The 27,815-nt window shown below is 40.5% G+C and overlaps 4 protein-coding genes across 5 annotated transcripts in view; 3 read left to right on the top strand and 1 right to left on the bottom strand.

Annotated features, from left to right (window-relative positions):
• Positions 1-7,442: 7,442 nt before the first annotated feature.
• Positions 7,443-15,722, top strand: LOC138197895 (adhesion G protein-coupled receptor E5). Its single transcript, XM_069148909.1, has 19 exons — positions 7,443-7,916; positions 9,511-9,591; positions 9,864-10,034; positions 10,131-10,283; positions 10,403-10,549; positions 10,843-10,965; positions 11,082-11,125; positions 11,212-11,328; positions 11,611-11,764; positions 11,962-12,084; positions 12,193-12,383; positions 12,499-12,660; positions 12,761-12,955; positions 13,197-13,414; positions 13,532-13,592; positions 13,689-13,780; positions 13,955-14,123; positions 14,209-14,301; positions 14,654-15,722. Exons 1-19 carry the CDS (start codon positions 7,886-7,888, stop codon positions 14,693-14,695), a joined length of 2,367 nt encoding a protein of 788 aa, XP_069005010.1. The 5' UTR covers positions 7,443-7,885; the 3' UTR covers positions 14,696-15,722.
• A 3,943-nt stretch (positions 15,723-19,665) lies between these two features.
• ptger1c (prostaglandin E receptor 1c (subtype EP1)) lies at positions 19,666-21,552 on the top strand. Its single transcript, XM_069148568.1, has 2 exons — positions 19,666-20,556; positions 20,693-21,552. The coding sequence occupies exons 1-2, from the start codon at positions 19,666-19,668 to the stop codon at positions 20,933-20,935; spliced, it is 1,134 nt and encodes a 377-aa protein (XP_069004669.1). The 3' UTR covers positions 20,936-21,552.
• Positions 21,316-27,067, top strand: slc27a1a (solute carrier family 27 member 1a). 2 transcript variants are annotated; one of them, XM_069148906.1, is made up of 13 exons: positions 21,317-21,736; positions 22,003-22,170; positions 22,288-22,682; positions 23,336-23,503; positions 24,059-24,128; positions 24,242-24,333; positions 24,425-24,534; positions 24,662-24,871; positions 24,953-25,079; positions 25,187-25,324; positions 25,435-25,599; positions 25,726-25,872; positions 25,978-27,067. In XM_069148906.1, the coding sequence occupies exons 2-13, from the start codon at positions 22,004-22,006 to the stop codon at positions 26,133-26,135; spliced, it is 1,947 nt and encodes a 648-aa protein (XP_069005007.1). In that variant the 5' UTR covers positions 21,317-21,736; position 22,003; the 3' UTR covers positions 26,136-27,067. The 2 variants fall into 2 exon arrangements, with proteins under 2 accessions (XP_069005008.1, XP_069005007.1); XM_069148907.1 differs by having other exon boundaries at positions 21,316-22,170.
• Positions 26,557-27,815, bottom strand: part of LOC138197894 (myosin heavy chain, fast skeletal muscle-like) — a 185,916-nt gene continuing 184,657 nt past the window's right edge. Inside the window, exon 39 of the mRNA XM_069148908.1 lies at positions 26,557-27,808. Within this exon, the coding sequence (XP_069005009.1) occupies positions 27,270-27,808 (539 nt within the window). The 3' untranslated portion in view covers positions 26,557-27,269. The remainder of the gene's footprint in view (positions 27,809-27,815) is intronic.

Genomic DNA, 27,815 nt, shown 5'->3' with positions numbered 1-27,815 from the left:
TACGGCCACATCACTGTGCACACATTTACACACAAGAAGTGACTGTTGTTGGTTTGGGTATGAATTGAAGTTTTGTACTCTCTCTGGTGCTCAGTTTGCAAATGATCCAGCAGACCTGGCTGATTTCGTAAAGGAACAAAAAGACAGCATCTCTTCCCTGCCCTGATAATGACACCGCCGGGCAATATGCGTCTTGTCTCGAATTTGTGGTCGAAGAGAACTGATTATTCAGGCCAGACTGCATTGTAAAATGATTCAAAATTCATCCACATGCACTTCTCAGTGGGCGCCTGGGTGCCTTGGAGCAAATTAGACGGAGTCCAGTTCAATCGCTCTGTGGGGAATTAAAAGGGCATCTGCCACTCTGTGCAGCTCTCTATTAACACTAAATGACAGTCTTCAACGTTGAATCTCAGCATGGAGGAGGGAAGGTAGAAAGACTGCTGAAAAGGCCAAAACAGACTGCTTTTTCAAATGTGGGCAAGTTATTAAAGTTGCAAAAATAATAAGACCACTTGAGTGGTCGTAAACGTATAATCTACTTAAATAAAAGCAAAATTAGCCTTACTCGAGTATAGTTACACCAAGAGTGGGGTGAGGGAAGACAATGATGATGGTAATGCTGTGAGGCATATCTATTAAATGAAAGAACACGTTTAGACTGCAAAGTAAAGTGCATTAACATGTCAACATAGAGGAACCTCAAAGTTCCCGAGGGTCAGAACCCACCAAGCACAACTACAGCTGCCTTCTGCAGATTAGACAACCGGAATTAAGAGGACACAACTCGGACAGTTAAATACAATTTGACCGACAACAAGAAAAAAAAATGAGTATTGACATTGCAGCAGATGCAACAAGCACTGATAGAAATAGTCACCCATGCAGACAGCAGATACATAACCAGCAATGTAACTTCGAGAGAAGCTCACAAATAAAAGCAAACAAAGAGCCTGCACAAAATACACACACAACACGCGTTGCAGCACCGTGGTTGTTGACGTTCTCCTCTGAAGAGTGTTACATCGATGTTTCTTCACCTGTCCGAACGAGCCTCCTGTAGGCCGGGCATGCACCTGTTGGTCAGAGCAACATCGTGGGTGTGTTTGATTGAGTGTGTTCACCAGGTGGAGCGTTGAATTCAGAACTCTGCCCTCTTGCGGCCACAGACGCACCATTGCAGCTTCTTCACTGCTGCAGCTGTTAACGTGGATCCCTTTTGTTTCCTTCGCACATGTTTTGCAAGACTTTTCATGTGACTCGTGGTACAACATGGCAAGAAAAAAGATACCGATTTCAAAAAAGTGTACACAAAAAGTGTTAAGAGTAAATTGGATTACTTTCTTCAGTTGCAACAGAGGTGAAAATGAGGCCCTGCAAATGTTTGAATATGATTATTATGGTTAATTAATCGTTTTCCACTCTTCTCGTATTGTTACTGTGGTGTGGACTCCACATAATCAGGGAAAATTCCACAAATCAAGTGACAAAATTGACCAATGTGTGACTGATTAAAGAAAAGTCTTCAAATTAAATGTACGCTTACTAAAACAGAGGAGGCTGCAATTGTTCATGTTGTCCTTGAGTAGACACACGCGATTGTGATTGGGAAAGGTCCACAATGATACTGAACAATGGCCTGATAAAAAAAAAAAAAGTAAGAGCTGAAATTATGATAGAAAATGTAACCTGAGTCGTGAGATTCTCAGAACTGTCTAATAATTTCATCGAATATGACCAAAACCAACCCGGTCTAAGAAATCCCCCTTTGAACCTGGGTGGTAAGAGAGGGTGTTGCAGTGCAAGTATTTTCCTGTTAACATTAAACATGGTTTGATCATTTGCCCCAAAGCACCCCTGTGGCTTTGGTACTGTACATGTGAACCAGCACCGTGTCCAAAATGCTCAAGTAAGCATCTTTAGGAGTTTCCCTTAAACTTGCTGAATTTGCTGAGTTGGTGGATACATCTTAATTTCCAAACCAATAACAGGAGGCAAATTGTTGCCCCACATTGCACCTGATAAGACTAATTCTCAGCCCTGAAAATGATCTCTCATCTAACATGGTCTCTACTGAGAAATTGACTGCCCTAATCTGCACCACCCAGAAGAATTTTCACAATATTAAAGTAAACAAATGTGTAAATTGCCTGGCATGATATATTTATTGCATCTACATCCATTGAATGTAAGAATAAAAAAAAAACAAGGTGGTACAGAGGAGAAATGTGCACCAGAGATTAAAATGAAACAACTGAGATAATGGCATCCACTATGTCTCCAACATTTGCAGTTTAATTTACAGGGAAATCTCACTGGGTGGTGGTGTAGTACCTACTTTCCTCCACTCGGTGATGCCATTTCACCAAGACATTCAAAGTGAGCAGCAACACCATTTTGAGTTGGCACTAAGTAGAGCAAAATCTTATAGCTTTGAAGGGTGTTGCCTAAACATAGTGGATTAAAAACCTTTTGAAAATTTGAGTTGTTTTATTTGTGTAAGCTCAAAAAAAGTGAATTTGTGGGGTCATAAAATGATTTGGCCTTAAACAGGCCTTAAATTTAGAACTTTATTGAGTAAGCCTCTGGGTGTGATTGCCTTAACATTTACAAGCAAGGGCTTTCTTCACACCAGAGATCAAATACAAATGAAATTCATAAATTTGTTAGCATCTTCCTCATACCTTGCTTTAATTCCCTTTTTCACACCAATTATTATATTTTAGGTGTCTGAAGTATCTCACCAAAAAGAACAGCAAGTACAGCTATTTTGTATACAAATGAAACAAAGAACACAAGGAAGTTGTCAACTTAATATAAGCAGCTACACAAAACTTTTCTTTTTTTTTTACACTTCTGTTTTGTCAGCCCTAAAGGTTCAGCTCAGAAGGTGTGATCACCAGTTCCTCTATATGCAAGAGAACTATTTTTTCACAGCTATATAAGGGAAATGTCATTTTGCACATATTGTAACAAGGTACTGTAGAGGCAGAGAGGGTGTTGAACGCTGCATTCAAAAGCTGATTTGTTTTTTTGTGTCATTCTGAATAATATTCAACACCCATACACATTAAAATACATTGTATTTCACATCTTTTGTGATAAACAGTCAATTAAACTTTATAGATTCTGCTTCATACTTTAGTGTTCAGCAGGTGTTGACCGACTTTTGGAAACATACCATAAAATTTGACACCATCAAATTAAAAAAAGAGAGGAAACCACAGAACCAGAATTATCAGTTTGTCATCGCTTGTACATCCTCTCAGAATTATGTTACACATCGTATAAAGTGTGGCGCACTTTATGAAAGTAGCTTGATTATAGACTAAAGGAAAGGAAGTATTCACAAAATTCACTATCTCGATAGGACAAGTGATTCAATAAAAAATATATATATAATGTCAGTAAAAATTATGAGATAATCGTGGGAGGTAAAATATGTAGAAATCAAGCTTCTCTGATCTCGTGCAGGTTGAACAGGTTCGGGGTTCTGTTGACAAGGATTCAATTTACTCTGGTTTTACACACAAAGAAGGATCCACCACAGGATTTGCAATCATCTATCCATCATCTACACCCACTTTAACCAGTACATGCTCACTTAGGAGCCTATCCCGGCTGACTTTGGGTGAAGGCCGTCAGTCCATTACAGGGCCAACACACAAAGACAGACAACAGAGAATTCAAGCTCACATTCACATCTGATTTTAGAAAAAAAAATCTTTAGACAGTGGGTGGAGAAAACCCATGCAGGCACATTGAGAACATTCAAATGTGCATGCATATGTTGAGATAGTAGCATTGGTAATTAAATGCACTTTTTTGCCTCTTTTTTGCAGTGAAAAATCCAGCCATCGGTGCCTGAGAAAATGTTCATTAAGGCATATGTAAAGCAACTGGGCTGGGGCACTTGTAAAAAAAAAAAGGGAAGCAGAAGTGAGAAAAAAAGGAAATGGAAATATTATCGAAAGAACCATTTTGGATGTCTTACGTACATCCATAGTTTCCTAAGTTTCCGAGTTTCAAATTGAAAAGAAGAAAGAGAGTTTGGCATGCTGTCTTTACTTTACTACTAAGTCCATCTTTGTCTTGCTGCCATCCAAACAAGACGTGCAAGCTGCGTCAGCAATACCCATGTGGTTTGTAAACTAAAAGGCCAGCAAATTGCTTAACCACAAGCCAACCACTAAAAGGTGAATACTTCACACATGGTGTGGTGGCCCAATACTTTTTCCAGGTTGTGCCATTCAGCTATTTTCAAAACATTTTCACAAGCTTTTAAAAAATATATTTTCTAGCTGGTTAGACCATGACCAGTGGTGCAAGGGGAAGATATAATGGTCATTCTTAACCGTTATTGAAGTCACTTTTACTGGCCATGTAATTGTACAAGTGGACGGACTTCAACATTATTCCACACTGCAGCAGACATCATAGTGACATCATCAGTGTGCCAGCACTGGAAATATTCAGTGATGTACAGCTTTCTTTGAAAAATAAGTATCAGTCATTCTTGCCAGACACAGACAGCAGTGAGACCAGACTGCTCAGATTCAATTCTGACCTTTTTGTTCAGGGTTTGTCAGGAAGTTGTTGAGACAGCTGGGCCACATTGAGGTCCTTCATCATTGTTTGAGATTTCAGAAAGAAACAAAAAGAAAACAAACAGAGCCAACACACACAAAAAAAAAATCAAAACTCTATATGTACACTATCTCAGTATGGGCAGGAAGAAGGTCTCAAGGTAACAGGATAAGGCCTGGAGGCCTGCCATGATCATACTGGCTGGAAATCACTCTTTGAAAAAGAAGCCATAATTAAACTGTAGCAAGACGGTCGGCCAACTCAAGTGGAACGGATTCATCATTTGAATACAGAGTATGTACAAAGGTGATACTCGTTGTCTGGGCTTTGACCTCATTACTTCTTGCAAGGATTTACCATCCAAGGCACCGATTTAAATGAGCAGTGCAGATAATATCCCTCCCCAGAAACACATACCCAGAGCCTGACATTGACCATGATATGGGCCAGTCACATCACTCAGTTTAAATACGACATCTTATTGATGTGAATGATGTGTTCATTCGCTGCAATGACTTGTAATGATACTGTAAATAAAGTGCATTTTGCTCCCTCTATGTAAAGAAAAAAGGGCAGTAGTGTTTCTTCAAACCTTCTTTTTATCCTTGCCATTAGGACTGCACAGCGTGTGCTGTGGGCTCAAGCCCAAAGGCATTGAAAATCATTGCCCATTTTACGTAATGCATGATCTATTGTAGTATTCTCCAGTCGAAAATCTTCATCTGGTGGATCATGTCTAGTTCTACTTTTTATTCTGTGTGCAGTACATACATGTTGTCTTTGTAAAAGTGGTTATTGCTTTCTTAAAGTTACATTATGCTTCATGTCATGGTCCCTGTCATATTTCATGCCTTTCTCTTTTTGTTTTCCTTTCCTTAATATTTCCTGTTTTATTTTATGACTTCACTTCTTGCCCTGCTGTGTTTCCCACCTCTGTGACTATTAACTGCGCTGTGATAAGTTTCATCTGACCCTCGTTGTCCTGCTCTTAGTGCGTTCAGTCAGTGTACCCCTCTCTCCATGTCAATTTGATGTTTTTGCCCTACGTCCTCATTCCTGTGTATTTAAATAGTTTCTGTTCTGGAGGAAAAGTTTGTACCTCCATTTTCTTAATTTCAGATAATCGCATTGTGTTCTTCCTACTGGCCTTTTTGGATACCACCTTATTTTAGTTTCCTGTTTGTGTAAAAGTGTTCAATTCCTGTTTTGCCTGTTTGTGTCGGTGTTCAGCTCCATTCATTTTTGTACTGGCTTTTTGACTAAGGTTTTTGAATGTTTGACCTTTTCTCCTACAAGGTCATTTTGAATCTCTCCCCAGAGTAACTTTAACACATCATGCTGTTATTCATAGCGTCTTTAGAACAAAGACTCATCCTTCAATATGTGCCCAATCTAACAGCTGCAATACAGAGGCTGAGCTGTACAACTACATGGTCAGTCACCATACGTTGTTTTCCTGTGTATGACGGTAACTTCTTTTGAAAGAACCTGCAAAGTTTGAATATTTTAAAAAAAGATCATTTTAGAATTTGTTTCTCAAGATTAAATATGACCTCTTTGATTCTCAGAGTAATATCTCAGATCAGACTAGAGTGTGCACCAAAAACCCTTTGTTAACCAAGTCACTGGTAGAATAAATGAATCATCTTTTTTTTCTTTTTTTTTTTTTAAATCATTTCAGTTCACAGACACTTATAGGCAAGTGTTTTTTAATAGGTCATGCTAATGTCAGGACATTTCTAAATCTGTCTGGGCAAGCAGTGTGATATACCAGCAGTCCCTCAGGGCCTGCTGTCTGTCATCTCCATGTTCTCAGCCCCACAAAGCTCTAAGCCCAACTCATTGTTTAAAACTGTGAAATGTAACCACTCTGCCGGTCAGTTAGCCTCTGTATACTGTTTTGAGGACTGAAAATAACCTCGCAGCTGTGAACTGGAAACAAGAAAAGTTGCAACTCAAACAACTCAATTTGTTTTGTTTCATTAAATCGGTCTCTTGAACCGCATGACACCATGTCCTCCGATTTTCACAGCTCAAGTCAGCCCACACAATTTTCATCTAGCGATGACATCTTGTGACTCAGACGTACATCACTGAAATGATTTAAAAAAAAAAAAAAAAAAAAAAAAAGTACATCAAAAAAGTATGAGAAAGAACTTATTTCCTCCTCAACACTTTATACTGTATTTGTGAAATACTTTGTTGAACTTGTGATAAAGAACTTGGTTCACAACAGACAGCGTATTTTTGTAGGTTTTAAGCATTTATCCATGAACCTAGCAATTTGCTTCATCTGCCCCTTCATTGAATAGAAGTACAGTATGTTTTTCTTCAGGGAAAGGGGAATTACATACCGGCTATACTCCACTGTGAACAACAAGAACAGAAATTAGATGGTTTCTTTCGTTAGGTTATGCCAAATGAGGCTCAACATTGCTACCATTGTTACATTGTCTCAGACAGAGTCACCCAGAAGCAAAAGCCATATGTATGTCATCGTCATAGTCAGCAGGCTGTGTGCCTATGGGAGTGTACCAGCCGGCAGGACTCTGTAAAACAATGAACATCTGACCATCTAAATTCCTCTTAACCCTGTTGGTCTACCGAGCACAGAGTCCAACAGGAGAAACAGAGATGAACAAAGACAGCAGGAGAGACATTAATAACCTACAAAAACACTGTAAAGAAGCTGGCATGGATCTGGAATCGAGTGACATGACTACGTCCTGTCCCCATTACCCCACCCTACAGCAACCATAGTTGCTGATAAATAATTTCTGCATCTGGGGTGCTATTCAGAGAGAGAGAAGAGAGAGAGAGAGAGAGAGAGAGAGAGAGAGAGAGAGAGAGAGAGAGAGAGAGAGAGAGAGCGCGAGAGAGAGAGAGAGGGGGGTGGGGGGAGAAAACTCCCTCCTTCAAAACTAGCAATCTCAGGATGTCACCTCAGTACTGAGAGCAGATGAAGATTCAAAGGGAGAGACGGAAAGAGAGAAACAGGAGAGGTCATTCTGTACTTTAAGGGATCTTATTTGAGATTTCTTTTTTTTTTTTTTTTAAATACATTTTACTTGGTGGTATACTGTAGCTACTTTTTTCCATATCCATAAACTTGACTGGTGGATTCAGATTAATTTTTCCCCTTTTACATTTCTTAATTTAGAGAAAGAACTGGGGGACCTTTCAAAAAGTTGAGAAGACAATAAGAAAACAATCTGGATCACCTGAATGTAATTCTCAGGTTTATGTTTTGGTTGTTTTAACTTTCATTATACATTTCTGGACTCCGTGCTTCTTCATCATGACGGGCAGGTGGACCCTCCTGGTACTGGGTGAGTCACATCTGTCATATGCTTGCACAGCTGGAATGGAAAAACATCTGTTTTGAGAGAGTTAAGAAATGTTCTGTGCTCTAAGAAAGGAAACCAAGTAACTCAGTAACCTACAAACTTTTAAGAATTGGAATTGATGTGTGTCTTGTATGACTTCAAACTTGGGGTGATGTTTTAGACTTTAAAAAAAGACATGATTTTTGACAGTTTTAGTTTTAAATATACTACATCACTCAACTAAAAGTGGATTAAAGATTAGTAATATTCAAGTCAGTTTTACTGTACTGTCTATTTCTAAACTCCCTCTTTTATTACTTTGTTTGGTAGCTTTTCACTATAATAAAATCAGCCAGAAATCTTATAAATAGTCCAACTGGTAAAATTATAATGGTGAAAACTGTTACGGTCATTAATTTGAGCCCTGCTGCAGCAGACAGAGCCTGAAGCCTGGCTGTGGGAGAGCGCTCAAATGAATTAGAAGAAAAAGAAAGAAAATTAGATTGTGAGCACTGCAGCTTTTCTTCAAAAAACGCACTATACTATATTTATGGATAGCTGACAACAGGATACAGATAAAGGTTGTCTTCAGAAGAAATAGTCTTTAGTAAGAAATATGCAGATTAAGATTTGAATTATGACATTATGAACATTTTCTGTGGTTTGCAGTAGTTTCACTGTTGTTATTTGGTGGCATGGCAACACAACACTTCTTTCTCTGAGAGCAGCATTGTGTAACTGTGGTCACTATCAGGCAGAAAGTAACATGGGTGCTGTGAGATGAGCTCATAGTGTATAAATATCACTTTAAGTTCATAATATAATAGTGGTCCTCTGTGCAATAATAATAATAGCACACTGTTCTAAATCTCATTAAATTAGTAATTAAATGGTCATGTTCTCCCAGATCACCAAAAAGATGCTGTACTGCACTGTGCTGTACTTGGGAGTGGGAGTTCTGCATCAGGAGCCAACAGTTTTTATTGGCGTCTATTTCCTTCCAAACGAAAAAACAGTGGAAATGCTGAAGGAGGTTGTTTTTTTTAAGCCAAAGAAGGAATTAAATTAAAACATTATGTCACAGCATATACCTCAGCAGAAGGAACTGACAACCATGAATTACTGACTTATTTCAAGGCTCATAATGAATTTGACATACTGATCATGTAAAACACTATAATGGAACTATACTTCCTGTATGTCACACCCATCTTGTGTCATTCAGGAAATCCTGACTCTGCACTCTCACAGCCTGTACATATAATGCTATTTTGTGCTTGTGCCGTGCCAGCTGATGTTTCCTCACATGGGAAGCAAAGTTCTCCAGACACCCATATGCTGATCATTTTGTTTTACGACACAGATGCTGTTGGAACAATCTGAGGAAATGAGTATAGAATATGAGGTCCTTCACCTTTTTTGCTGAGCTTTTTTAAAAACCCAGAGCATTTCTGGTGTCATTTATGTGATCAAATGGATGCTTTAATTTCCTGGTAGCAACATTAAAATATATGATAATGACAATAAATTAGATTACATAATGTTTAAGAGGTAACAAACTTTACTGTAGACTGACAATTCCCTGTTTGATTTTCAGCTCTGTTCCTTTCCCTCGTCATGGTCCTGTCGAGACCAACCTGCCCAATAGGATTTAAGTGGGCGAAACAAATATGCATTGGTATGAAAAACAAACTTATTTTGTATTTAATCAGTTTTGGCAAAACATACATGTTTCTGCATGCATGCATCTTTAGATAATAGAGATACTGTTCATAGTGTGGTTGTGAAATAATATATAAAATTTGCATTTGAAATTTGATCACCTTTTTTTTGTCAAACATGAAAAAAACACTGACAGGCCATTTTCAGTTTCAAATCCAGTGCAGTATACACTTAAGTACCCATTTATGTCATATCCATCTTTTTCATATTCCTGTTTCCTTGCTTCAGATTATGACGAATGTGCTGAAGAGGAGGACTATCCAGATGATGTTGGGAAATGTGGAGAAAATGCACGCTGTCTGAACACAAATGGCAGCTTCTACTGCCAGTGTGCTGATGGTTTCATATCATCACCCGATACTGAGAATCTTTCAACTGGAAGTTCTGTGGTGTGTTCAGGTAAGTCATCACAATTTGCACATACTCTGATTCACATTTGATGAAAGTTTATCTGCAGTTAAATATTAAAGTTCTGTCTTAATATTTTGCTTTAAGATATCAATGAATGTCTGGACAACACAGTCATCTGTGGACCTAACGCAACGTGTTTCAACGCAGTTCCAAATTATTCCTGCATTTGTGATGATGGATTTGTTTCTACTACTGGAGCGGAGAGTTTTGTTCATGGTGACAATGTTACATGCAGAGGTGACATGTTCTCTTCATGTGCTGCAGTGTTAGTGACATTTCTTTTGTGTTTAAAGTGATGGCTGATCGACGGTTTCCGTTTCAAGCTAACTTTACATCTCTTCCTCCTGCTCATCTAGATATTGACGAGTGTCAAGAAGAAAAAGTTTGTGGTCAGAGTGCATCCTGCATCAACACTCAAGGCGGTTATAGCTGTGTCTGTGAGGCTGGCTTTGGACTGAAATCTGGCAAATCACACTTCACTGGGAATCTGGAGACATGTGAAGGTCAGGGCTATGAAAAAAATGCTGCAAAATACTTACATTCCTATAAGTTATTTAATCAAGTAGTGAGTCTCACATTGTTTTATAAAATAATTGAAGAAGTTCAGTAAGTCAGATCTACTAATTTAACTTGTCGCTTTAGTTTTTTTTGTTTGGCTCATTATTATCTTTAAATCCTAGCCAGCACCAGTTTGTATATGAAGCTCATAGTGCACCAGGATATTTATTGTTCCATTGGCACTGACTGAAGCACGCAGTGTGACCATTTTCCTGTCCCTGATTTGTTTCCATTTTAGACATATGTACGATTGATAAGACAATCTGCGGAAATGGAACCTGCCACCGTGGAGCAGGCGGCCATTACTGTGCATGCCACGCAGGGTTCACTAACTATGGCAACAAAAAGTCTCACTGTACCGGTAAGAGCACAAAAGCACTCAACTTTTTCCAGTATCCATTACTAAACTGGTGTTTGTTCAGGAAGGCTGTGTTCATCAGCTATACATTTAATCAATCAAACGTTCTGTTTCCGCAGCACTGGACTGTGATGTTTTCAAAAATATGAACAATCTGAATGAGGTAACGCACAAGAAGCAGTTTAATCACAGTTATGTACATATTTAAAATGCCCATTGTTTACCACTTTTGTTTCATTTTCCTCAAAGTCCTACTTCCAGAAATCCCTCACAGCACAAAATCTCGTGAAGCATCTGGAAGAAAAATGTCTGGAGCAAACAGAGAGTGAGAATTCAAAGGAGCTGGATGGAGAGGACATACTGCAGGTACAAATAAATGATCAAATTTAAAGTGTAAATTATAATAGAAATGCAATCTTATTATGCAACAAAAAGCTTTGAGTTATTCACAACCAGAGCAGAAACAAGAAGTTCTGCTGCCTTCTAGGTCTGTCACATGGTGTTCAGATGTCTGAGCACAACCTTGGTTGACTGTTTACGTTGACCTGAGGTGCTGCCTGAAAGTCTGCCTCGGTCTAACTCTGTTCCTTGTTTCTTCCTGCACACGCTTGTGTTGCTGCCTCCGCCCTTCCTCTCCTGTGTCTGTAGAGACTACTGTCTGTGATCGACGAGCTCTTGTCCAGTGGACTCTTCAACGATAACAGGAAAGTCTCCGTCTTTCTGTACTTGGTTGAGAACACTCTGAGGCTCATAGGACCCTTCATAAATACTCCCGGGGCAAATAGATCCTCCACTCACACAGGTTTGATAGAAATTAGCATAAAGTAAATCCAATTATGTATAATTTATCCTTTCTTTCATTATCAAAACAATTTGCTTCTTTAAGGGGTTTCCACATATTGAAATCTAGTGTTGTTTTTTTCCTAATAGCTGGTACATTTCAAATTCCACAGAAGCAGAGCACATTCTTAAAATACTTATCTGTCTATTTGGGTCTAGAGTTGGAGCTGCTGGTACATAAAGGGCCTGTCTTACCCCAAGGAGCGAGGACTTTATCAGTTAACCAGACTCAGCTGGACATTCAGTTGGAGACAGCTGCTGGAGATCCTTCTATTTACCCAGGTAATTATCATGCCTCTATATAACACATTTTTAACCATTTTCAATGAGATATCTGACTTCCAATGAATGTCCACTTGAACCAGTGTTGTCTTGTTGTAATTTTAATAGGCTTTACAACAGTGTCCTTGCTGAGCTATTTAAACCTGCAAGACTCTGCAGATGGCTTCTTTGGTGGGATGAAACCAGAGGAGAATGAGCACTTTAAGATAAACTCCAAAGTAGTGACTGTCACTGTCAGTAACAGAAACACAAGCCACCTCAAAGAGCCAGTCAAACTCACTTTGTCCCACCTAAAAAAGGTAGAGAAAAGACTATTCATTGTGTTTGCTTGTTTCAGATTGTGCAATTTTTATTCACCTCTGCAAGACAAATATTACATCACAGCCATTATCTCTGTGTGTATTTGTTTTACAGTCAAATCAAACTCCCCACTGTGTATTCTGGGACTTCTCAGTGAAAGGGGGGGCATGGTCTCCTCGTGGGTGTAATATGGTGGAGTCCAACCCGGAATACACTGTGTGTTCATGTCACCATCTGAGCAGCTTTGCTGTGCTCATGGCCCTCTATGATATAGAGGTTTCTAACTCTCTTACCTAGATGATGTTTCTGAATTTATAGTTTAAACTTCAGTCCATTCCTGTGTACTGTAATGTAACCTCTTTTTCTCTCTCTACAGGATAAGTTTGAGTTGCAGCTGATCACCTGGGTGGGCTTGTCCCTTTCACTGCTTTGCCTGTTCATCTGCATCCTGACGTTCTCAATGATTCGCTCCATCCAAAGTCCAAGAACTACCATGCACCTGCACCTCTGCATCAGTCTCTTCATTGCTATCCTGATCTACCTTGCAGGCATCTCTCAGACAGAGAACCGGGTAAATACCGTAACAGCTTGCTGCCCGGATGCATGCAGTAAAAGTTTTAGCCACACTGAAATACAGCAGAGTAATATATTCTAAGGTACAGCACAGCTGCTGAATGATTCATGCGGGTGCTGAAAATGTATAAACAACAACTCAGCAAGTAGTTTCTCCCCGTTTCTTTCAACACACTTTTTTGTGTCATTCTTTGTCCCCTTTTCACTGCTGTCGTCCTGATCCTCTCTCTCCCCATTAGGTCGGCTGTGCAGTGGTGGCAGGGATGCTGCATTTCTTCTACCTGGCAGCCTTTTGCTGGATGTGTCTGGAGGGCATTCAGCTCTTCAGGATGGTAATCCTGGTCTTCAACACAAACTTCAAAACCCTCTATATGATGGCAGGCGGCTATGGAGTCCCAGCTGTAATTGTTGCCATATCTGCCATGGTTAATGCCAAGGGCTATGGCACTAAGAGATAGTAAGTTCCCTCTCTTTCCTCTGCTGATATTCATCCTTTTTTATTTTCAATTCAAGCTTGAATGTCAGGTTATGTTGACATATAGTCTGCTCAATAAACTGTCAACATGCATTTCAGTTGTTGGCTGAACTTGGAATCTATCTGGAGTTTCGTTGGCCCTGCCTGTGTCATCATCATTGTAAGTATGTCAGAAAATGGTTATTGGGGTAAATGATACCCTTAAAAATTGACATTAAGTTGTTGGTTTTTAAACTTATTCTCTGTTGTCTTTCAGGTAAACATTTTCTTCTTTCTCATCACTGTGTGGAAACTGGCTCAAAAGTTCTCAAGTTTGAATCCTGACCTGGACAACCTGCAGAAAATAAAGTGAGTCACCTCCAACACACAAGCTGCCTGCAACAAGCAGACACACACTGTATATATTTACATACGTGAGCCATGTATTTACTCTTTTTTTACTGTAACATCCTCATTCCCCAACAATGTAGGTTAAAGGTCAGAGTGTTAAAAAACTATATGCATCTTTGCTGCCTCCTGCAGGGCATTCACCATTACTGCAGTGGCACAGCTGTGCGTGTTGGGCACCATGTGGATCTTCGGTTGTTTCCAGTTTGAGGAAAGCACCATAGCCATGTCTTACCTGTTCACCATCTTTGGCAGCCTGCAGGGGGTTATGCTCTTCGTCATGCACTGTTTGTTTTCCAAACAGGTTTGTCATGTGCCTCTTAAAAATTGAAGAACAAGCTCGGCTCACTCTTCTGGTGACCAAATTGAATGTGCATTGTGATTTTTAGGTGAGGGAGGAGTATGGAAACATTCTGTCCAGATGCTCTGCACCTCAGAAGAAGTACTCTGAGCTCGGTTACACCCAGTCCAGCAAAGCACAAGTAAGCAGTTATTTATACTTCACCGTCATAGTGACCCTTGCTAAAAAAGAAAAGAAAAAGGGAGGCCCTCATTGCTCACAAAGCCAGAGCAAGATTGAATACGACGTTTAGTATGCATGTGGGCAGCATGTGGACATTTGATCTGTAATGGGACTGCTAGACACTTGATGGGGTTAAGCCATTGAAAGTTTAATTTTGAACATCATCCAAAAGCAAACACCTAATTATTTTCCAGCGTTTGAAGATGATGAGGTATTTAAGGAGGTGTGAAGTGAAGAGCATCGTGAAGCAAAGCCTGTCCTGGTAATAAAAGTGTTTTACATGACTGAACTGCTTCTCTCGTCATTGTCAGGCATCCAAGAGCAGCGAGGACACAGGAGAGTCTCACATCTGAGGAGCTACACAGTGACTTGGGAGAAAAGTCTGACTGGCTGAAGACTGATATTTCAGACATGCAGACAGCAACTCACCGCCCATTTGTAGCCAGCGCACCTGTTTGTTTTAATGCAAAATTATGTAAATATATCATTCTTTATGATAAATGGGTCTTTTGTATTTTAAACTATTGGATTCAAATCATAGTCACCCAATACAAATGAAGGATTTAGTTCAAACAGACAAAATATATATGACAGTATTACAATTTTACAGATTATTATAGTCACCAAAAATGGAATATTTTTATATTAAAGCAACGTTAATGGCACATGGTTTAAGCCCATAATGTGCTTCAATTTCATGCCATCATTTATTTTATTAAAGTTTTTGTCAAATGAAAACTAATTTTAGGAAAATAAATCAAAATTGATTTCATTGTTTCACGTGAAAAAATATTTACTGATTTTGGACCAAATTTCTGATGATATTGTGGAGATCTGTTTTATCAGGTGTTTAATCAACAATGCTTGTTGAGAAATGTAGGTACTGTATTCAACCAGCAACAACAATCTAAGAGATATTTCTGAAGCAAGCACTTTCTTTTTCCACAGTCTTTAAATTGTTTTTATTTAGATGCAGTATGACCCAAAATATGAGAACAGTTGAGACAGAAATGTATTTGAAATATATGTGTATGTATATATTGCTGGGCAATTCAATATGTTTTTATATTTGACTGCATTCCTGCTCCATATATTATATCTATATATTTAAAAAGAGTTTGTTTATTTACCAAATTTAGATAATAAATGTATCAAAACTGGAGTTTCAAAGATAACTGTAGTTATTATTGTCTTCTGGAATATTAGTACTGTTGTAAGCACTCGTTTAGCACACATGAACTTTTCAAAATGATGCTGTTTTGTTAAAATGGTCTTTTGCTCTGTGTAGTTTACATTTGTTTGTCTTTCCAACTTATTTAACAGTTTTCAAGTGTTTTCATATTTTCTCTTTACTTTAAGCTAAATAAATGTTTTGATATACCTCTCTGTGTAATGGTCTTCCCACCACTGGCCATGAACTATTTCAATATGGCGAATAAAATACTCATTGCTGGAGGCATTATATTTTCTCATTCATTCAGGAGTCATTCTCTTGACCTTTATCTTGAGAACCTGGCACAAATGTTCACTTGGTCCCAAGGGGGCAAATAACCATGAGGCATTGATTGTAGTTCTTTGTGTCAAAAATCAAAACTATTCAACAAAGTTCTGTTAAAAACGAAAATCATTGCCAAACCCATGCATTGATCATTTCCTTTTTTTACACCTACATGTCTGACTCCCTGTTTCATAGGTCTTACAGGGGGAATTGCCTGGTCGACTTAAAAGACCCAAACAGTTACAAATTCAGAGGAAATGGGAGATTTCTATCCTCTTCCTTCCTGTTTATGAGATCACAGGCATGAAGGTCTAAACAACCCTGACGTCTCCGAATTGGCTCTTGAATTAAACATAGTAAAAAAAAAAAAAACTTAAGGAGGCCTGAAAACATGATTTACTGTACTGTACAAACCATCATTGCAGATTTCCACTTTAAACATTTACAGAGAAGATTCAATGTTGAAATATCGTTTGGTTATATTCTCATCCTTTTTACCCGGATACATCATTTTTATATCTAAAATATTTGTCAGAGCACCTTATCATCATCATGTTCTTCCAAACTCCTCTGATAACTCTAATAACTGTGAAAGATAATCATTATAGTCCCAGCTGAATTGTAAAAATCTCTTTTTGTTTTGAAAAACATCTGAAGGATCATTAAGAATTTGAGAACGAAAATATCAGCTGACTCTAAATCTGACTGCTCAACAATTTTAGCAAGCAGTGGATCAATACTGCAGAGCTTAAGTGATGGCTGAGATCCACTCTCCTCCACAGGATCAGCAGAGGGGATGAATAGATGGAAGGAAAATATCGAGACCGGGAAGAGGGATGGAAAATACAGGTCCAGTATGTAGGCGATAAAATAGCTGCCAAATCTCTGGAGAGAGATAGAGAAAGCCAGACCAAACAGAAAGAGGAACTGTCAGAGGGGCAAGAAGAAATAAAGCGAGGGGGAACAGGAGCAAAAAAACTGTGGACAATAGTGATAACTGAATGTGGCAAATCAGGCAGTTTATGCTGGCAAGAGGCACATTTGTTTTTTTTCTCATTTATTCTGAGCTGTCCCAAACAATCCAGAGTTCATCCGAAGGTAAGTCTCATTTATCATTTAAAATCCTATAATAGTAATTAACTTCATTGATGACTGAATCTTTAGCATCTTTCTCTCTGGTAAGACATTAGATTAAAAGAAGCTGGAATATATGAAAAAGCTTGCGTTTGTCAGAAGAGGTGAATTAGTTTGAAATGTTAGATACTGTATTGATTGAATCTGGAAATTTTGAATGAGAAATGCAATAAATCCTGATAAGTAAGGGATTAAAAACATGGATAGGGCATGGGGAGCACTGCAGAGCTTTACATGGCATTCCTTATTGTTTAAAGAACACACTATTCTGTCAAAGAAAAAGAAGACGTTCAGGAAAAAATGATATGTCTGTCTGAAGAATTTCCATAGTGAACTAAATCCTGGTCAACAACTTTCTTTTGGTGCCGACAACATCCTCCCAGTGCTGACTAGAATGGATGGCTTAACTCATTTAGTTCTTCTGTAATTCCCTCGCACTGGTAACATAGTAAGAGGGAGTTGAGAAATGCAAAAAGTCCAAAAGAGTGAATTAATTGTGTCCATACAAGCAGGAGCAATTTATGTATTTCCTGTGAAGCTTCAGTTGGTCTTTTTTGTTTTTTTTAACCTTTGTGGTTTCTGTAACCTCAACAGTTTATGTGGAGGCTGATAACAAAACAGGCAAGTAAGAGATTCAATGAGCAAGTTAAAGCCTTTGGTCTTTTGTGCTACTTAAAGCTGATTTTTAGTTTTGACTTCTTTATTTTCCTCTCATATAAAGTCAGTTCTGGGAACCCTTCGCTGCCAAAGGGCTCCTCTAGGATTTCAATCCATGAATCTGAGTACATTATTTTCTGTTTCACCCCAGTAAAAAGCTTGAGATCATTCAGGAGTGAAAATACATAAACCATCTTAAAACTATCAAGCCCAGTGTTTGTTGCATCGTGGACCACAAACAGGGTGAACATAGCTTATGCAAAATTGACACATCCTGCTGGTTAAATTTTAATGCCATATGTCAAGTACCAAAACAAAGAAAGGATTGTTGTGCCAAAATTGCTACACACACTATGTTCCCTGCTAAACTTGTAATTAGATAAAAAAAAATTGGAGAATGATTCTCATTCATTATGCATGGCTCAATTTAAAACACATGCCTCCCTCACTTTTGAACAGACACACAAGTGGCATCATGTCAGCTCTGCCAAAACCGTATTACTTGCAGCAATGGAGTGATGAGACAGACACAGTCAAGAAAAGAGTTGTCGAGCACAGATGGTGAGCTTCCAGACAGGGTAAAAAAAATAAATGAAAGAGGTGAATTGAGAGATCTGAAGAGTTGAAACAAATATGTTAAAAAAGAAGATCGGCTAATACATTGTAATTTCAGGATTTAACTCTGGCCTTTATTGATCAAATCATGTTTTTAACAGTTTTCATTTGTGAGAATGCATAAATTCAGTATTTCCAAGCAAACACTTCCATGTGCATAAAAATACTGTATCAGGGTTTCATCCACTCCTCATTGTTTCCTCGGCAGAAGTGGCTCTTCTAATTGTGGTTTAAATCCAAAGTGTCCCTGTCAGACCACTTGTTCCTCACTGAGGTCACACAAGGAGTGGTGTGCCCACATGCTTCACTGGGCAGCCTTAGAGCTGCCCAGTGAAGCATGTAGGAAGACCCGGGATGATGGTAACACTGTTTGTTTGAGCATCAGGACGTCAGTGGTTGTCATGCTAGATCTCTCAAACTTGGATACACAGCACTCCTATTTGTCTGCTACAAATAAAACTCACTTGAACTTGTGCTACACAATCACAGACTATGTGAGTTAATGTCAAATACAAAGAGTTCTCTTGCCCCACTACATGGGGTGTTTTGTAACCGTAGCTGGTGATAGATGAAAAAATGAGAGGAAATTTGTTCAATTTAGATCCATATTTCCAATTTATGCAAGACCTTTGTTGAAGAATGAACAACAAAGTGTTTTGAATGAAGTGAAAAATTTCAAGTGACAAAAAAAACTCCTATTTCTTGTACAACTTTAAATTTCGCACACAAACAATTGCTGTGTGTTTTTGTGTGAGTGTGTGTTTGTGTGTGGGCAGTTTTCCTGCATATGTGACATGACGGATCAATCACTGTCACAGTTGTGGCAAATGTATATGACTACCCCTGGGATAATTTTGAGTCATCATAAGAAGATAGTTGTAATATTTTAATGAACTGTTACAACCACCCCCACCCAAAGCAGCCATTATATACTGTAGCCACCTGTTTTAACATGTTAGCATGAATCAAATCAAACTAGAGATACTGCAACAGCAGGTTATGTAAGTCAGATAATTGTATGTATCTAAAAATAGGACAAAAATATCTTGATTTAAAAAAATGTTTTTTTTACCTGAAAAAAAAAAAGGTCTGTAAAATGGTTGTAAAATCCAAAGTGTTGCTCACACTCACATACAAGTCCTTGTGTGACCTCAAAAAGGAAATAGAAACGTTATTGATGACAACACCGCAGCTCTCTTGTGATTGGTCAAACTGACAGCATTACAACTCCCAAGTCTTTCCTGTTTTTCTGGTGTCTATAAGTTACGTGAGAAATCTTTCTGACGGCAGAACAGGTTTCAAAACATAAAAACATCAGTTAAAAGTTATGACTCAGTGGATGTGAACTAATGCACGTTTGTAAACATTGTCTGTAATTCTCTGTAGATGACACTGAAGATGATGACAACTTCTTTACTCATGACTTTATTTCCTAACTCCTCTGCACAACCCGTCCTCCACCAGAACCTGAAGATCAACTCCTCTGATCAATTGAGTCCCTGGATGAACAATATCACCTCGCCACCTCTCCAACTGTCAAGCCTTGGCATGTCCTGCTTCACAATGATATTTGGCGCCATCTCCAACCTCATTGCTCTCGGCATCCTGGTTAAGTCCCGTGTCAGATTCCGCCGCCAATCCAAAACACCGTTTCTATTTCTAACAGTGGCTTTGCTTTTGGCTGACCTGGGAGGTCACGTCATCCCAGGAGCCTTTGCATTGTATCTGCACACAGATCTGAGGTATAAAACACAGGCCATAAAACCCACCGGGAAAGTCTGTCAAATCTTTGGAGCAAGTATGGTGTTTTTTGGCTTATGCCCTTTGCTGTTGGGTTGTGCCATGGCAGTAGAGCGCTGTGTTGCCATCACTCAGCCCTTTTTCCATGCTTCTATGATTACAGTGGCTCACGCGCAGCAAGTTGTGTTATTCATTTCCTCTGTTGCACTTGTGCTGGCAGTTCTACCTTTATTTGCTGTGGGGACATATACCACCCAGCCACCAGGCACGTGGTGTTTCTTGTCTATCCGTGACCCGCAGTCTTCAGCTGACATTAATCTGTCTATGGCCTTTTCATGCCTTGGCCTTACTTTACTCGCTCTTTCCCTGCTCTGCAACATCCTGAGTGGTGTTGCGTTGCTGCAGACCAGAATGAAGTCTCACAATGTTTATAAAAAAGCTACAGCTCGTTGTGCTCGTCAAGCATCATCTGCATCTTCTTCCTCTTTGTTCAGTTTGTTGGATATGGAAATGATGGTGCAACTGGCTACCATTACTGTGGTTTCCTGTGTCTGCTGGGGCCCCTTTCTTGTGAGTACTACTCTTTTACTGCGAAGAATTTTTTTCTAAAAATATTTTAGTGGTCAGTTGTGTTTTAGGAACATCAGATTAGTAGATAAAGTATCAGCCACATCTTATGAGTGATTATGTTTCTCTTACATTACAGATCCACACTCTTATGATGCAGCTCAACCAAAGCCCCAGAGCCTCAGCTCATATGAAAGATGACTTCATTCTTTTGGGCTTGCGCATGGCCTCCTGGAATCAGATCTTAGACCCTTGGGTTTACATCTTACTCAGGAGGACAGTGCTTTTCAGAGTTTGCTGTGGTCTCAATAGACGGAGAGCCACAGTGGCAGCAAACAGCTTCTGTGCAGACACAAGCAGACAGGCCTTCAATCTGCAATGAACATGTTCATGGACTTTTTTTTTTTATAGACTGAAAAAATAATAATTTATTTCATGTGCGTTGTGAAAGCTGAAAGAACAAAAACATTTCAGTCCATCAATTTCAAAATAGAGCTGATATAGTCCATATTTCACAAGTGATTAAGAGATGGAAGAAGACTTTCACAACATTCCACAACATTTAGTTAGTAGTCTGTGTCGGTTTTGTCATCAATAGCGGCCACCTGCAAATCTGGTGGTTGGGCAACATTGGCGGATTTAATTTATGTCCAATCCAAATTGAGAACCGCTTGACAAGCTCAGAGGTCGACCAATAGCTGAGCTGCTGCAGGAGCGTCACACCCGTTGTGGGCGGTGCTTCTGTCGCAGTGACTCTATTCAACATGGAGTACAGAAAATAGCCCGGTTCTCTCTGCATGTCACTGCTGTCATCCAGATTTCTATCAGTTCTGCCTCTAGTTCGCAAATTGTACATTCTCCCTCGTAGGTGCCACCCTGCCGGACTCGCCGACGTACGTTTGACATATTTCCAAATGTAGTTTGAATGTGAATTGTCAACTACTTGAAAAAAAAAAAAAAACAACAACCGCGCAGTCGAGCAGTAAAACTGCTGGAACACTTCAAAACTACTGGTTTCCTCTTGAAAACGCCACATTGTCGCTCTTCTCGACGCTCTGGACAGCCGGAGGACGATTTTTAATTCACGCTCGTTTCCGCGAAAGTAACCGGGAAGTAACGCATTGTGCCGGGCGGCGGGATTATCGGGTGAAAGGTGACATCGCTTCAGTCTATTGACTCGTAGGTAAGTTGAGAGCGAAATATACTATGCGAGTCAGCAGTGAGAGTTTGCGTGAGCTGGAGGGGGGCGTCTGTTTATGTCCACTGCGTATGTGCGAGCTGAATTTCCTCCCCCGTGACAACGTGAGGGCTTTAACGTGTTTCCAAAAAAAAAAAAGTTCCCTGCGTGTTTACTTGTGCGTACCAGCCTGCACTGCCTTACTTTGCGGACCCCCGCGTTGAAACCCATCTTTCTCCCTTTTACTCCCCCTCCCCCCCCCCCGTGACAAGAATGCACAATGCGGCAAGTGTCTCAGCTTCTCTGGGGTCCGTGGGACTGTTGCGTCTCTTCGGTGTGTCCTGGTCCTGGAGCCTGGCAGCAGGCCTTGGGGTATATCTGGGCACTAGGAGCTGGAAGTACTTCTACATCGCAGCACGCACTGCCAAGAGAGACATCACGTGAGTTCAACGCCTCCAAATATAGTTGTGATACTTGTTGGTTTACATTTTTTTTGTTGTTTTGTTTTTTTTTGTACTTAGAGCTCTTTTCTTTCTCTCCCCACCATACTCAACCAGTGGCCTGTATGTGCTGTTGAGAGTCAAGATGGCTTTATGGCGTTACATTCGCAGTGGAAGCAATATTCCTTCCATTTTCGCCCAGACAGTGAAACACCACCCAAATAAACAAGCACTGATCTATGAGGCCACGGGGGAAACGTGGACCTTTACCCAGCTGGACGAGCTCTCCAACGCAGTGGCCCACTGGGCTAGAGGTCAAGGATGGGTCTCCGGGGATGTGGTGGCCCTCTTCATGGAAAGTAGGCCGCTGCAGGTGGCGCTCTGGCTGGGTTTGGCCAAGGTGGGGGTGGAAGCTGCACTGATCAACTTCAGCCTCCGCTGTGATCCCCTTCTGCACTGTATTGGGGTGTCAGCGTCACGGGCCATTGTGTTCGGAGCTGAGCTTGCTGAGGGTAAGAATGTGTTAAACACAGTCGGGATGGCTGATCAAGACATTTGCTTTTAATTCTGTGTAATCTGTATTGCAGGATTATATCTCGGATCTTCTTCAGCAAATTTTTTTACAAGACACGTGATTTCATTGTCCTTACGGCCTAAATACTGACCAGCCTCAGCCACAAATGTTGCGTTAATTAACATTTGATCTGTAACATCAACAATGTTAATATTCAGTCTGTGTAGAACGTAGACTGCGTTAATGACTGTGTCTCCTACATGTTATGTGCTCAGGACTTGCTTGTGATCACAATACCACTCAAATTCTTTCTATAACAACTTTTTGTGAAGTAAGTAATGGAGCGTTTCGGTGACAACACAAACACTGAACTCCTTTGTTGTTGTAGCCACTATATGAATTCAGTGTGGAAGTGGGTTTTTTTTTTAGCAGTTTTATAGACGTTATAGTTTAGAAATAAAAATGATAATTAGTTTGATCTTCCAAAAACAGTAATTTTTTTTTTATGCAGCAAATATTTGATTTTGTTTTTCTTACAAAGTTTTAGATATGTATGTATAGTATGTTCTTATTCAATCCAGAGAGCTTTAACTAACATGACTGATGCCCTCTCTTCCCATCTTAACTCTTGCTCCTCTTTCTCAATGTCAGCCATGTCGGAGGTCAATTCCGCCATCAGCCAGTCCATGGTGCGGTTTTGTACAGGAGACATCAGTGAAGAACATCTGGCCAGTCTGGATGCTCAACCTCTGGACCCAATTTTAGCCACTGCATCTAGACATTCCCCTTCACCTTGTGTTCCCCCGAAAGGCATGAATGGTGAGTACCATATCTCCCACTGACCTCTAACTCTGTTGATCTTGAATCTTTGAGTAGCTCTGCTATAAAAAAAAAAAAAAAAAAAAAACTTCTTCAAACACTGTGTTTAGCTGTGGTCAATTCTGAATTCCCAAAGCATACATCCCACAATAATACATTTTTCGCCCTCCACTGTCTAGTTTCTAAACTGAAATTGCTTCCCAGTAATTACATAACTCAAGCCTGATAAGGGAAATAGTTATAAGAAATATGAATCATCCTGAATTTGAGACAGATATTTTTCTCCAGAGAGCTGTCTGCAGTAGATATGGCTGACGTGTTGAGATGTGCACTGTCTGGAAGATAAATCGTATCCTAGACCAGTGGTAAATCTTTCTTAGATGAATCAACATGTAAGTCAGCATTAAAGGTGCGAGCTTGAGATACGAGAGGTCTGTATTGTTCAGAAATACAATCACAAATATTTTCTGTTCTGTCCTTCGGAATCTTGAATGGCTTTCCGGCAATAAAGCTGCAGTGTGCAGCTGTAATGCTTTTTTGTATTCTCTTCTGCAGACCGCCTATTTTACATTTACACCTCGGGGACCACAGGACTGCCCAAGGCTGCCATTGTGGTGCACAGCCGGTACGTTTTCTTGAACAACCACTCACAACAAAAGCGTCTATCTCCTGAGTTGTTACAGTCGCTGCAAAGCTAATGACAGATGTCTGAGAATCTCTCCTCTTTTGCTGTGACAGCTACTACAGAATTGCTGCTTTTGGGTTTTATGCCTTTCGCATGCGCCCCGATGACGTTGTGTATGACTGCCTGCCTCTGTATCACTCAGCAGGTATGTGCTTGCGTGTCTCCAGCTTTTGATGAACACAGTTTTACCCTCTAGGTTTGATTGTCCTAAAGTGTGCCCTTTCCCTTCTCGTCAGGTAATATTATTGGAGTTGGTCAATGTCTGCTCCACGGCCTCACTGTAGTAGTGAAGAGGAAGTTCTCCGCCAGCCGCTTCTGGGAAGATTGCATTAAGTACAACTGCACTGTAAGAGCTTACGCTTGGAAAATATTCAGAAGTTCCATATTTGATTAAATCAACAACCATAAAACATTCCATTTTGAACAAGTATTGAAACCCTAGCAAGATATTATTTTTTTTTTGGCCCCCGTAGGTGGTGCAGTATATTGGGGAAATCTGCCGCTACCTCCTGTCTCAGCCGGTGCGGCCGTCTGAGAAGGGCCACAAAGTTCGTCTGGCAGTGGGAAACGGATTGCGCCCCAGTGTTTGGGAAGCCTTCATGGAGCGTTTCGAGGTGGCGCAGATCGGCGAGTTCTACGGAGCCACTGAGTGCAACTGCAGCATCGCCAACATGGATGGCAAGGTCAGCAGTCAAAGTGTAACGCGTGTCTTCGCTGACAAAAATGTGAGTTGGATCGGAGTTTAGCTCGTTCTGTCCTGCCAGGTGGGAGCCTGTGGATTCAACAGTCGCATTCTCCCCAACGTGTACCCCATCTGTCTGGTGAGGGTCGACGAGGACACCATGGAGCTTGTTCGGGACAGCCGGGGCCTCTGTATGCCTTGCCAACCTGGTAATGAATATCTGTATTACAATAATGACTTTGTTTAATGTAGTTTGTAACTTTTAACGACACTGATCCTCCGCGAGAACACAATTAAACTCCTCGATGCCTCGCAGGGGAGCCGGGGCTTCTGGTGGGTCGTATCAACCAGCAAGACCCGTTACGGCGTTTTGACGGCTATGCAAACCAGGATGCTACAAAGAAGAAGATAGCGCACAACGTCTTCAAGAAAAACGATTCTGTATATTTATCAGGTTACCAATCATTTCTATTTCGAGCTTGCAGTTTGGAGTGCCAAACTTATTTAGCCAGTGCTCCTTCGTCGTGCACAGCTAGAAGTCACTTTGTCTTCCGGCTACCCAAGGTGACGTGCTGGTGATGGATGACCTGGGCTACATGTACTTCCGCGACCGCAGTGGGGACACCTTCCGCTGGCGTGGGGAAAATGTCTCCACCACCGAGGTGGAGGGCATACTGAGCGGTCTTCTGGGTCAGACTGATGTGGCTGTGTATGGTGTCGTAGTGCCAGGTGATGGTTAACTCTGTGTGCTTAAACTGGCTTTAGCTTCACATTTAGAAAGCAACTGTTATTTCCCTTTAGTCTCATTGCTTTTGACTGTGCTCGCTACCATAAGCACGTATCTCCGTTTTTCAGGTTTGGAAGGTAAGGCGGGCATGGCTGCCATCGCAGACACTACAGGGGGTTTCGAGTGCAACAGTTTCTTGCAGAATATCCAGCGAGCTCTTCCTTCTTACGCTCGCCCCGTGTTCCTGCGAATCTCCCCACAAGTAGACACCACAGGTAAACTCTCCCGGTCCTTATCTTAAAAAAAAAAAAAAAAACTCACTAATGATTTCATGTCGATAAATATTAATCTACTCGACGTCTCTCAACACTCCCGTATAGGCACATTTAAAATCCAGAAAACCAGGCTGCAGAGGGAAGGATACGACCCACGACTCACAACTGACCAGATCTACTTTTTAAACACGAGAGCTGCACGTTACGACGCCATGGACGAGGAGCTCTACAATGCCATAGAGGAGGGAAGAATGTCTCTATGACGTGCCGGCGTCAGCAGGGCGGTCAGATTCTCTCGGTTACACAGATGCTGTTGACAGAGAGAGCGAGAGAGAGAGAGAAACGTATGCATACGGCGCTGTGTGCATCAGCGATTCCTGGTGGTTCGCCACCGGCTGGTTTTTAACCCTTCAGGGAACAGAGTTGAGAGGACTACTTGCATAGACAGAGTACTGTTACAGATGATGATTTTAACATTGTTTAAGTAACACACCAGAACCTGATGTGAGGGCATTTATTCTCTTTTAATAGCTTCTATCTATTTAATTGTTCAAGGAGCACCTCATAAAGCCTTTGAGCATCACCGCACACAAGGGTGGATAACTGCCACCTGTTTGGAACAGGATACACGCTACAATATCGTGGTTAGCACAGAGACGGTAGTATGAAGTCAGACTTTGTTAAAGGGTATGTACCCATTAACGAAATATGCTGTGAGGTTAATTCTGTGTAGGTTTAAACAATACAATTATGTTACTGCTGTGTGTTTAAATGAGGCTTGAGAGACCAGACTTCCAACATGCAGTGCATGTGGCTACTAGTTCAAACACTAACCATAGAATCTTTCAAGTTTTTAATGCAATGAAAAACTAATCCCACTTGTCAGGTTTAAACCTCTGAACAGACACAGGTTTGCAAATGCACAAACACTTTTACTGTATGTGCCTTTTACGAAACTGCAGATCTGCTTAATTTTTTTTAAATTCTTTTCATGGATTAAGGAACTCGAATAAATGTGGAAATCACAGTAGTGATTCTGTGTCATGCAAAGCTGAGTCACACACACAATGACTTGTTTTATGTAACAACTCTTATCAGTGTAGTAATCTACAGGTGTTGTGAAGACATTTACAATCCCTAATTTCCCAGATTACATTCGTTTTCGTTGTAACTCAAATTAAATGTTTGAAAACGGGTTTGTTTCCTGTCGTTCATTAAAAACACTTCAGAGGTGATTTTAAAAATGTCATGGTAACGTCCTGCTGGAACTTCACCATGCATGTCCACGATCTTACAAACGAAAAACAGATCAAATCTTCACGAGCTTCAGAAAACCTTCGTGTCTTTTGTTTGTCAAATTTTGGACAAAAATATTGGAAATCTGTCTTCAAGGTTGATTAATGGTCCGTTGACAAAGATATCCTTGTGGGCAGGATTTTCAGCGCATGCTCTTTGCAAGCAGTGCAAAAGTAGGGGAAGACTTTGGGGCTGATGATGTCTGTGAAGGTGTAGAGAGGTGTCCTCTCTCCAGGGTCGTAAAAGGTCACCTTGCCTCGGTCCATGTCTAAAACCACTCGTATCACTTCCGGCTTCTTCGTCATGTTTAGCTGCTCCCATGGTGCTGTGCAGGCCTTGTGCTCTCCATTACGAAACCTTATAGTCCAGAATCCCTCTGCTGGAGTCAGCACGTGCTTCCCCTTCCTGTTAATGGACTCGCTGGCTACCCCCACCACCCAGTAGGTGTTGTCCTTCACCTCCACATCCCAGCTGTTGCGTCCGGAGGAATAACCCTCAGCAGCCAGCAACTCTGCACTGATGTCAAAACGTTCTGGGTTGTTCGGCAGCTTGAAAATCTGGGTAGAGTTCTGCACAACACTGAGATCCTCAGAGAGGATGAAGCAGCTAGCGGCTGTGTTGGGATCCAGAATCACCGGATCTTGAAA

Source organism: Embiotoca jacksoni, unplaced genomic scaffold (assembly GCF_022577435.1).
Source record: "Embiotoca jacksoni isolate LCO1_2020_lvr unplaced genomic scaffold, fEmbJac1.0.p SCAF_15, whole genome shotgun sequence".
Taxonomy (NCBI): domain Eukaryota; kingdom Metazoa; phylum Chordata; class Actinopteri; family Embiotocidae; genus Embiotoca; species Embiotoca jacksoni.
The sequence above is the reverse complement of the archived record's forward strand: the minus strand, read 5'-3'. Positions and strand labels throughout refer to the sequence as shown.

Excerpts from the sequence above, each read along its gene's own strand:
- ptger1c (XM_069148568.1), top strand. The coding sequence starts at position 19,666 with ATGACTTTATTTCCTAACTCCTCTGCACAACCCGTCCTCCACCAGAAC. Across the intron at positions 20,557-20,692 it reads TCTGCTGGGGCCCCTTTCTT|ATCCACACTCTTATGATGCA; the intron begins GTGAGTACTACT and ends CTTACATTACAG.
- slc27a1a (XM_069148907.1), top strand. The coding sequence starts at position 22,004 with ATGCACAATGCGGCAAGTGTCTCAGCTTCTCTGGGGTCCGTGGGACTG. Across the intron at positions 23,504-24,058 it reads TCCCCCGAAAGGCATGAATG|ACCGCCTATTTTACATTTAC; the intron begins GTGAGTACCATA and ends TCTCTTCTGCAG. Across the intron at positions 25,600-25,725 it reads GTATGGTGTCGTAGTGCCAG|GTTTGGAAGGTAAGGCGGGC; the intron begins GTGATGGTTAAC and ends TCCGTTTTTCAG.
- LOC138197895 (XM_069148909.1), top strand. The coding sequence starts at position 7,886 with ATGACGGGCAGGTGGACCCTCCTGGTACTGG. Across the intron at positions 12,085-12,192 it reads AGATCCTTCTATTTACCCAG|GCTTTACAACAGTGTCCTTG; the intron begins GTAATTATCATG and ends TAATTTTAATAG. Across the intron at positions 12,661-12,760 it reads TGGCCCTCTATGATATAGAG|GATAAGTTTGAGTTGCAGCT; the intron begins GTTTCTAACTCT and ends CTCTCTCTACAG.